The 12,029-nt window shown below is 38.5% G+C and overlaps 1 protein-coding gene across 1 annotated transcript in view; it reads left to right on the top strand.

Annotated features, from left to right (window-relative positions):
* The window catches only part of NTRK2 (neurotrophic receptor tyrosine kinase 2), a 71,547-nt gene that overhangs the window by 19,978 nt on the left and 39,540 nt on the right, over window positions 1–12,029 (top strand). The window contains 3 exon segments of the mRNA XM_078600327.1: window positions 1,744–1,776; window positions 2,304–2,359; window positions 4,178–4,277. Of these exon segments, the coding sequence (XP_078456453.1) occupies window positions 1,744–1,776; window positions 2,304–2,359; window positions 4,178–4,277 (189 nt within the window).

Genomic DNA, 12,029 nt, shown 5'->3' with positions numbered 1-12,029 from the left:
AGACCTGTTCTCCACCTGAGGACGGCTGCTTGCGTTGTGGCCGAAACGTCGTGAGAATTATTGTATTTTATTTTTATTATTTTATTATTTCCATTCTACGTGACTTTACCGAAAGAACCAAGAAGATGAACCCCTGCAGTCACGAAAGCTTTAAATCGAAATGTATTGACAGTTAATGTTGGTGAGATAAATGTGTTAATCGTGCCACACTGCATGGTGTGGCACGCGCATAGGCAATTGGCTGCAAACGTCCCGCATGAATGCCATTATAGCACGAGCTTCTCATAATTAACTCTCCCTTACGTGACTTTTTTTTCTTTTCATATATATTCATAAATAAGTGAGAAAGTTCCCAACTTTTCATATCTTATAAATATTTGCCATGCATATATATATTTTAAAACCGTGCAAATTATCAACCCCAGTGTAGTTGTTCATTTGTAACACGTGAGCCGCATCTAAAATTACACTGTGCTAAAAATGCCTCGTTGGGAATTCGAGCAATAATTTTTAAAAAATCACCTAAATCACACTGCAAATAATATTATATTTTTAATTGAATTTCAGTGTTAATTGTGGACATTACTTCCTTGTGCTGAGAGTCAGTGTAAATGTTATCACTTTCATGCCACTTTATCAGATTTTTTTTTTATGAAAAACCTTGGGAAAATGTCCACTCTATCAACGCAATGCATAGTGTGAGATACGACAGGGCTTTAGTTTACAAAAGTGTATTTGCATGCGAAGTGTGCATATCCTGAGGTGGGTGGGTGACTCCAGAGGCTAATGCAAAATCTCAGGTCCCTGTCATTAAACTGGGTTTTTCTTGTTACACATTAATGGTCGCAGCCCAGTCACCTGTATGAAGCCACAAATAGCCACTATCAGACATTTTTATTTTTTACTAAATTTGGATGGTTCCAGCTCTGATCATTAAACGTACGATCAACAGTGTTTTCAGGACATATAAAATAATTATTCCTGTTGTGGATAATGAGACCTATACAGCTCACTTCAAAAGTCGTTGTGAGCCATTGTGTAGCACAGTATGGTGCCCAAATCTCTCTGTGCGAGTTCCAAATGGAGCTTTTTAATTTAAAACGTGCAAACAACACACTTGGAATATAATTGTCAAAGATAGCATTCTATATATATACGTGATTTTTTGTATTCCTATTCCAACAAATGTATATTGTGCAGTGCCACACATTCAATTAAACCTCAGCCTGTTCCCATGGTATTAATGTTGGGATTCCATCAATTGAGCAATCAACCACTGGGAAATCAACACTGGTTTTCATGCATTTTTGGCCACCATACCGCCTTTTGCATTAGAAACACGTTGAAGAATATCAATAGGCACACCTGCGAAACATCTCTTGCTTAGACACCATCTCAGTTCTACCAAATTCAAGGGTTATTTAAACATTGCGTCTCATATATATGATAGCTTGTCAATAGTTTTCAGAAAAATATAGCAAAATAAAACCAGAGTTATGGCAAGCACCAATCCTGCATATTTTAATGTCGGTTAAGGTAATTTATTTCCTTTGATCTACACAACATTTTAGGGTATTGCAGATATATATTTCTAAATGCTTACCTATAATTGTATATGTCTTAGGAACAGGACAAGATAACCATATGCTAACACAGGCATGCACATGCACATAAACGTATTAATTTACAGCATCAGCGACATGTAGAAAACTGAGTCTAATTATTTGCATTTTCAATTTATAGGTTTCCTTTCGGAGGAAGTCGTCATCAAAAGCGGTAATGCTTAATATATTTTTGTAACTTAGTCATTTTTTTACACAAATTCATAATGGCAATCTCATCCATCAACTAAACGTTTAAGCTGCAGGGAGCCGTGTGGCTGAAGGGGGTCCCAGATTGATGCACAGCTACGGATTAACCAAATAGGCAATTAATTTACAAGCTTTTTATTTATTTATGAGAGTTACTGAAGCAGCAACTATTAAAAATATTTCGTGTGTGCAGTTGCTTGGGGCCCCGACTGAGGACCTTGATAACCTTAAAACCATCCCCCACGTATACAAAATTAAAGCGTTGTAAGATCCTTATTCACAAATAAAACTATACTTCACAAAAGATGTAACAAAAGTGCTTACACGGTGACCAAACCTAAAGTGAATCCTGTACACAATTTAACGCAAGCCCTTTTTAGACAGGAGGGTAACGATTTTTTTTGTTTAAAGAGAACTAAACTATACATGTTATTTTGGAGCCTTGTGACTTTGTGACACCGTGCACTCTTTATTTTATTACGAATTTCACAGACGGGCCAATCTCACCGAACGCGACACGGGAGGAGCCAGAGGGCGAGGCATACGGGGTGAGTGAGTTGCCACTGCTTAGCATCACGGCCCCTTTGGATTCTGTGAATAATTCAGCTTCTCCGCAAGGCGTGCAGAGTCGACAAAGCTGTCGGGGTTTTTGGTTGCAACAACAAAAAAAAGAATCGCTGGCAGGGGGGTGGGGTGGTTTGATCACGGGGCAGTGCCTGCACGAGACCGATAACATGAGGCCATGTGGCCAGCTGAGCAGTTTTAATTAACGCTGGCGCGTACCACGCAGCGCACGAACCGAGCAGCGCGCGCATGAACAGCGGCGTCAGGCTATTTTGGTGGTGGCTGTGAAAAGAAAGGTGCAATTAAAAGTTGTTTAAACGTAATTGTGCTTAAAATGCACATTTTCTCCAGATTTCATCTCGATGCAAATGCTAAATAGTGGTAAGTGAGGGCGTTGTACGAACGCTTCGACTGTAACGATTAAGATGGTGATCACGACAGCAATTATGACTTTATCGCATTTAAAGATAAGGTTTGATGTACAGTGTTTGCCAAATGATACTGTTCGACCAATGTTAGCAAATACACGCTGATGTCTCCATTGCATGTTTGGGACAATAACTGTTTTCATTGTAAAAAATTGCACTAAACTGGAAGATAACTTGTTCATATTATATCACTTCTGAAGAATGTGTACGGCGTGCACTTTGCATGATGAAATACAAATGTGGTCTTACTGCCATGCGCAATGTTTTGAAACCCCAAGCATCAAATTAATCTGCAAGTCTGGCACTCAACATCTGACATGCAGTGTGGACAGGATCACTTCCTATAAATTGACTGCGTGACATTCATCCACTCAGGGTGCTTGATATGCATTCATTGGCTGGGCTCTTTAACCAAAACCAGACAAGAGTAACATGTAAACAGTTTGTAATTGCAACATTGTCATTCAGTAGACTGGTTAATGTTCTCATTTTAAGCGGGTGTCATTTGTAATAATATTGATTGGGGCTTTTTTATTATGATTATGATAGCAGCAATCATAGCAATTGTTGTAAAAAAAAGGTATGAAGGAAATTAGTTATTTTTCAAAGAATAAAATTGCGAAACTATTTCTAAAAAAATATACATTGCAATTATCTTCCACACCAAAATATTGCAGTTAATTTTTTGACGGGTTTTCAGCTGTAACTACGATATGGCTAGGTGGTGCCGCTGATTGAACTCAATCGACCCTCCAAAGCTCGCCAGCTGAAAGCTTGTCAATTAGTTACCGATGAGTGACTGACTCAACCTCTCATGCCCGTGGAGTCAATAACATTGGTACTGCTTTGCGGGAAGTCAAAAGCAGCCTCAGTGTGAAGAAGACTGGTCCCTTCCATGGGAAGGAACAATTTACATCGCTGACATCAGATTAACTTTATAAGTGCCCACTTAATTTATTTTGCCGTGTATGGAGACACTTGAGCTTAAACTTGATCTGAAATGACTAATGCTGTGGTACAGTACTGTACTCATAACTTGTATTGAATCAAGAACTGTGCTATTAACTTCTTGGTTCTTTCGGTAAAGTCACGTAGAATGGAAATAATAAAATAATAAAAATACAACATAATAAAATAGTAATATTATTTAATAAAAAAATAAACCATAATAAAATAATATAATAAATTTATTGTGGTGCATTTTTATTTATTTTATTATTTCCATTCTACGTGACTCATATTATTTTATTATGTTTTATTTTTATTATTTTATTATTTCCATTCTACGTGACTTTACCGAAAGAACCAAGAAGATGAATCCCTGCAGTCACGAAAGCTTTCAATCGAAATTTAACTGTGCATTTGTCAACGCAGGTTTACTTGGCAGTGAGCATTGCGGCATTTGCTTGCATCGTACTCGCTGGAATGATCGTCCTAATCAACAAGTACGGACGTTCCAAATTCAACATGAAAGGTACCAATTTTCAGACATTCATGCACGCATGTTTTGCCAAGGGCGCGGGTGCCCAAGACACGTCTTGTGCAGAGTAGTGCGGGACATAATTGCTCTCCGTAGAAACCAGAGCAGGTCGAATCGTGTGGTTGTCCCGACTGTGATGGCACAAAAAATTCAACTAGTGCGGTTTAGGCACACGAGAGGGCTTACTCACCAACACTCGTTGCTGTTTTATTTTCCTTTTTGTCCCCATGCTAAAGGAACTTTTCTGAGGAAAATGTGGAGGAAAATGTGTTGCTTTTTGCAGTGTTGAAAGTCTCGAAGGGACAACGCAGCTCTGGGCTTGTGTGAGAGATGTCATTTATGTCATGAGAGGTGGCGTTATAGATGTCGGTTTTCTGGAGGAATATTGTTTTGTGTGTATTATTGTAGGTCTTTTTAACAAGTCTCATTACTTTTAAACTGTAATAGTATAGATCTACATTTTTAAAAAATACTAAAATAAAAAAAGTTCATACAGTCTACCATATTCTACAACATGTTGCGTCCCACAAATTACAATATTTTTAAAACACCCAAACTAAAGTAATCATCTATACGTGTCTAATGTTTACACGTAAATGCATGTACTCTACTATAGGCGCTTAAAACATCAGCTTATCTTGAGTGCACGTCTAATCATTCGTATTTTTGTGAAATATACGTGCTATATTGTGTGATAAGAATAGTGTGATATTAATACAATGTATTAGCTAATTTACATTGAATAGCAGGAGGTGGCTTTTACATAGTGTTGCTGACCAGGGTGCTGAAATTAATATAAATATTTTTTCTAAAATAATGTACAGTACTACATTTTTAAGTATTAGAAAAGTTACAATGTACCAATCTTTAGGATTAAGACAATTGTATATATTTAAACTTCGTCTTCGCATATGTGTGTGTGTGTAAATATATAACAAAAGTCATACAAACACATAAAGGTAACGCCTGATCAGACATTGTTCACAAATACACACCAGACCTAAAGTGAATGGATATACTATAATTTAAAGACACATTATCTCAGTAATATATGTATTAAATGTCGGAGTGCCTTATCCAATAACATAGCATGCAGGTTATCAAGATTTTCATTACAACAGACGTTTGTGATATCGCAAGCTGGTACAATGCATTTACCTTCGCTCAACAGTTTAAACCGTCCTTTTGCATATGGTTACTGTTTGCATCTTCATTACAAAAGTTTTTTTTTAAAGTTGTGTGTTTGTCAATTCATGACCAATGCAATGATGTATAGAGACTAATACGAATACCAGGCTGTGTGGACTGCATAGCGCATCAGTCATTTAATGTTGTGGTGAATGCATATGAGAGGCTATGGGTTTGCACTCAGTGTAGACGGTGCATATTTACGTCTAATTTGTCCACGTGTGTATAATACCCTGAACAAAATACGTTAACTCAGTATCATTGTGTGCCCAATTATCCGTGGTTTTTTTTCCTGCGTAAACATTCGCACGTAACATTTTAAACAAGGACAAGAATTTACAAAAAAAGTTGATGTTACGTCAAAAATACCACGCAAATTCTTAATTATTATTGTCAAACAGCAATTAAGAGGCTCATCAAAATAACGTGGCGATTTGCACCGGAGCGTAGCTGTGACCTATATCGTGCTGTACGGTACTCACATTGAGAATGTGTCAAATCATCTATAAACGCTGAGATGTATTAGGCTGCCATGATGATTGCAATGCCCATCTTCCTCCTGTGTATGCACCATGTATTATCCAGCTTGTAATTGAACATATTTTGGGTTGTATAGCTAAACGCACACATGGTGTTTATGCATACTTATATAATATATAACAAGAACTAATTTTATATGTCTCATATTTAATTTGTCTGACCTATTTTGCCCAATAAGTTTCATATATATTTGATAAAAACTGTATTTGATGTTTACGAATTGTAGATGTTTGTTTTATTTTTGATTTCCATCTAATAAGTTGAATAAAATAAAGACTTTTTTTTATCACGATTTGATTTTTATTTTATTTGTCCAGATATTTTTTTTATAATTTAGAATGTTAATTTAAAAGATCGAATTTGTAGATTATTATAAACCAATGCAAATGCATAAACTCATATGAGACCAAATAACTGTCAATTAGGCGCGTCAGGTTATACAGTGTGATTGACATGCAATTTAATTTTTGTATCCATCACTGCCAATATAATCATTTATGAAAACGATCTGAGCTGTGAGGCAGTTGGAAATATCCAATATTAACATATTAATTCTTAACAACAGCCATCATCTTACAGAATTTCAACAAGCGTTCTGTAACAAATAACTTTACAATTTTGGGGGAAATGGTTTGTATAAATTTTAAAATATAGTTTGTCCCGAACATTCCAAACTATACTGTTACAGATAAGTGTTTTTTGGTACAGCATCTTGAGATGCAGTTGCATTTAAATGCTATATAAATAAAAGTGGTATTGTATTGTTTATCCTGAGATAAAGACTAAACCTGTGGAATATTTAATGATCTCACTACACTGCATTTACCACTACCACATGAGCTGATTATTAATAAAGTATCACTTGATGTTCTGAGTTGGAGGCACATACAGTAATTCCAAGTCGTTTTTACTGCAAATTTGATCAATAATCCCCAAGATATTTATACAGCTAATGAAACACAAGCTTCTTGGAAGCATAATAATTACCCAAATAGAGTTAAATATGTTTAGTTACTTGTGGCGTCTGTTTCTCATTGAGGCTACTAGAACTGCCGTTAAACATTTCCCCTCAAATATTCCCCCTTCCCAACTGGGAGACATCCTATCATTGGCTTCCAACGGTGCCAATCAACCGGAGGATTTAAATGATTCAGGCATTACATTGGTGCCGGCATCTCCACTTTTGCCCGCGGCAGGCAGCGGCGTTAGCCCAGGGATTTTAAATGCAGAGCGGAGGGCTTCGGTGAGGGAGGGATGCGAGGCGAGCGGATTTCAGCTCAGGAGCCAGGAGAGCTAAATTGGCCCTGTACAAAATTGGATTTGCGTGGCCAAAATGCTTTCAACTTATCTGTGTCGCAGGTAGCCATATGTCTTTGGCTATTCACTTAACAGAATTAAACCCGGAGCAATAATTGAAGCTTTGATTTATGGAGGGCAAGGTTGACCTAAGATGTGAAAGAAAATACAACAAATTGCTTTGTATTCTTTGGGTATTTCGGTAAAGTCACGTAGATATGTTCAAAGACAATAACAAACAAATAACAAACATTCATTGTTTCTTTGAACCTATTTATGTGACTTTACCGAAAGACCCAAAGAATATGAATTCCTGCAGTTACGAAAGCTTTAAGTCAATATTTAAATTGCTTTGCTTTTTGTTCGTGTTTGCTAACGCTGCAGCAATATAAACATTAAATGGCCAACTAATTAAAATAACTTATAGAAAATGAACCCTCGACCACAAGGCAAATTTGAAAGATGTTTGAAAAAGCGATGCAACTAAATTGACACCAGCATGCATTTCCCTAGTTTACCTACAGAGTAAATTTAAACAAAATCAACCATGCAAATCAAATGTGCTATAAAAAAAAAAGTCTTAAAATGTACATTATTTGCATGACAACTAAAATTTTGTGCTGTAGTTTTATTATTTTCCATTTTGATACATTTATTTTAAAAAAAAACGAATTACCCTGAGCCATTCTTCACCGGTGTTTCATTCTACAAGTAAATTAATGAAGCCTGAAGCTGTAATTAAATGCACAAAAAGGACCTGCCGGTTCCCGTGCGCGTTAGATTTTCATTACCTAAAGAGACCAAACTCAACGGCGCGTTACGGTGAAACAGCCAACAGGGGAAATGATTCACAGCCACGGCTGGGAGTGCAACGTTATTGGTGCATCTTCACAAAACATCTCTCTTGCTAATGAAGGCAACACCCTCTACAAGCCCCTGAGGATTCATAACGGGCGAGCTTCAACTGTAGGGTGCGTGTACCCCCCCCCCCAGCCAGCCCCCCCCCCCCCGTCTCTTTGTAGGCGCACATTAGTCACAGTTGTCGTAAACAAAACGATGAATAACGCTCAGAGGCTCGTGAGACGCTCAGGACAGGCACGGACAAGCCAGCCCAAATGCCTTGAAGCATTTCAACCAGTTTAACGTGAATCTGCCGTATACTTAATTCATGGGTGCGATGTATCGGCTGGAGGTTAATAAGTGAAGCACGAAACTTATAATTGCCCAACAAATTCGGACGATGAGCTTTTATGATGGAAAAAAAAGAATTTACACTATCTAAACAAATCCTTCCGGATCACTCAATCTGACCAATGTGGCATTAGAGGCAAGCATAAACTCAGAGCAGTCGGCTGGGTAAAAACAAGCAGCACTATTGTCTCACCAGGGCTCCACACTTTGGAAGGCAATTTTAAGGAATTTTCACAAATCACACGAATTCTGAAGGCAATAAATCTAATCTTCACACCGTTCCCCCCCCCCCCACCTCAGCATGTTCACTCATTGCACGAACCACGATGGACTGCACAGTGAGATTGTGATGGGATTTCTGTGCCTTCTTTTGTAGTGCACTGCACGCGCCCACATTTTATCCCTGGCTGTTGCAGCAGCTTTCGGCGTGAAATGGCAAAAATGCCAAGAAATTAAAATGACGCTGAAAAATGAGACAATGGGACTTGCTTGACATATCAGCTGATGGAGTCTTAATTAGGACTGCAGAATGCCACACATATCAGCAGTGATTTTTGTATCATTCACTTCCAAAGGCGAACAACTGAGGCATGTAATGTGGTTTCTTCTAGTATAAGAAAAAAACCCATCTGTAATGAAAAGAAAATAATGAGCCCTTTCAAAAAAGTAGGCAAAATGTGTTTTTTACATTTGTTATTCTGATAGTATTAGCATAATAAAATGTGATATTATTAAATGTGCAGCATCATGAATGCATTAATTTCACAATTTAACTCGGATTCTCGAGCCTGGATTAATGCGTGCACGCATGCAAATCTCAAAGTAAGCACACGCATTGGATTTCCAAGGTTATCACTGGAATTATATTCCAGTTTGGTATGTTCGCGAAAACTATGCTCATAAATCAGTCGTGTATTTGCTTAATAAGGTCACGTTTATGTAGGTTTACCACGATAAAAAGTTACAGATTTACAACGACGGATGCAAAACTTGGTAATTTCAAATTAATTAATTGGGGCACAAAGTACAGAGACTCAATCAGTACCCATTCAAACACTTCTAGTAAATCAAGAACAGGTTCTACTAACTGCACTTCCAATCAGATGTAATAATACACGTGTAATAAGAAGTGGTATTTTTTCGAGGCTAGTTTTCTGATATTTAGGAGAAATGTGAGTTTTGGCATTAGCTGGGGCACTTTCCTTAAAACAACAGCTGATATTTGCACTTTATTGGGCATCTCTGATCGCAGTGCCTTCTGAAGGTACGGGGAGCAAATGGAAGGTAGGAGGTGAAAATCGATGGAAAAATCATTATTAACCTTGATGGAGCATTAGCTATGTATATTCTTAACACTCTCAGTCTCTGAATGATTGCCAAATTGTGTCTATTTTATTCTGCCATTTTAAAACACGAGCGGCTTCTTCAGCCCATAACTGTGGAATTGAAAAATAGTGCATTATTGTTTATGGTCTTTGTAACACCGAAATATGTACAATATTTTGTTTGTGTTCAATAAAGCTGCATATTAATTTTACATTTCAAGCGATTAATTTAAAAGTGGAAAGACAGCTATCCACATTGCCAGATTTAAAATTCTAAAACAATTTTTCCGAACAAAAAAATATAAAAGAAACATTGTACATTTGGTATTTGAACCTTATGGCGGTACCCCGGGGTACCATAGTACCCCGGCTCTCACATAATGTCCGTGATGCAGTAATTTTTAGTCTGTTGATGGTCGGCGATTTGGCAATCGACTCATCTCGACGAGCTGTACACGATGCACCACTATGGTGCGTACCGCGAGCGTTCAGGGTTTCATCGCTGCGTTTCGACATCGCGGAGTGGCACTGATTTCGGATTGATTGGTACCCCAGTCGCGGAGTTAAGTACACCCCTGGAAAAAAGTGTCCCAGAAATAAAATATTTAATTACCTCGGACATTTTGTATTATTTGGTACCCCAGGGTACCACCATAAGGATCATTTGCACCATTCTTATTGCACACAGGCTATCACAACGGCACTATGTTTGAGAGATGAGTAAGTTATGCCAATAAGAGGCAATGTTGCTATATGGTGTTACCCAATGTAATAATGATATTTTTTTATTATGTGGATCATGACGTTGGCACAGATGGGCGACTACTTTTTTTTAATGTCACGCAATCTCTAACATCTACTCTGAAGCAGATGTCTCAAATGTTTGGTTAATACACCCGCAGTATTAACTAGGGCAGCCGCTGATCTCGATCCACGAACCTCTGCAACTAGCAGAAAATGCAATATTGCACAGCCATTCACTGTCCAAAATAAACAGTTAATTGCTGGGTCTATTTCCCCAAAATTTACAGATATACATCAATTTAGTGTGAACATATAAAATTGGGTACTTGAAAATAAATTGTGAAAAAATATTAACGGCACAGATCAGTGCACAGAATTAATTCTCATAAAAAAAATCGTTCCGGACTTGCGCTACGATGCCGCACTGATGTCAGACATCGGTGCCGTCCAGACTTTACCCATTCCATTCCATCCACTTTGAAAAAAGTATTCACCTCCGCCACCACGATCGATACGGATGGGATATGCAAAAAGGCAGTGGCGACATTGGAGTCCTTTTGACATTGTCGGCAGCCGAGTGCCCGGCCTCTTTGTAAAAGTGACACAGAAAATATGCCCGCACGGCAAAATTCCGGGGGCGGAGAGCGATGAGAGTGGATGATGCAAACAAGAATTATCGGACATGTCGGCCGTAAGGCAGAGGCTCAACCACTGCCGGGGGCTTGAATTTCTGAGAGTCAGCAACGACAGCCACTCGGCAGCCCCATCAAGGTTAAACGGAGGGGCAGCATCGGAAGGGGGAGGGGGAGGGTGGAGTGGCCGTGGAGATCGTTTCTCTGCAATCGCTTCGTGATTGTGGGCCAAGAGGTTAATTTCCCTCGAACATAAACAGGAGTTAATGAGAGTGACAATCTGCGGAAAAAATATTTACGCTCAAATCGGAGGAGGGTGTCAATCAATACGCGGTAATGACTTAAATATGCACCAGGAATGGTTAATGGTTACAGTAGGATGAGACGATACATGCTTGACACTGCGCGCAAAGGTTTAACTGTAGCTAATGGTATGGCAAGATGACTGTGCAAAGAACACAAATGCAAAGTGAATCATGATATTTATATTAACATTCAGCTTGTGTAAGATTTAGTTAGTCACTGACGTGACACGCTGTTATCGTGCGGAGATTTATGGTAGACTGCTATGAACGTCATATTGGTAGATATTGTTTTCCTGCTCAATATTACATTGCCTTGGCACAGTGGTTAGTGCAATAGCACTTTAATCCTGGGCACCTGAGTGCCATTCGTGGTCATGGCTTATGTCGGTGTCGAGTGATATCTGAAACGCTCATGAGCACACCCCCTTTACCAACCAGCACTGACCAACACGGTGAAGTATGGTCAAATAACCCACATAGGACGGAGAGACCCTCGTCCCGCAGTGAATTGGCAAAGGGCTATAG

This window comes from Lampetra planeri, chromosome 13, assembly GCF_965212315.1.
Source record: "Lampetra planeri chromosome 13, kcLamPlan1.2.h2, whole genome shotgun sequence".
Classification (NCBI taxonomy): domain Eukaryota; kingdom Metazoa; phylum Chordata; class Hyperoartia; order Petromyzontiformes; family Petromyzontidae; genus Lampetra; species Lampetra planeri.
Note: the sequence above shows the minus strand (reverse complement) of the source record. Positions and strands in the feature narration are given on the sequence as shown.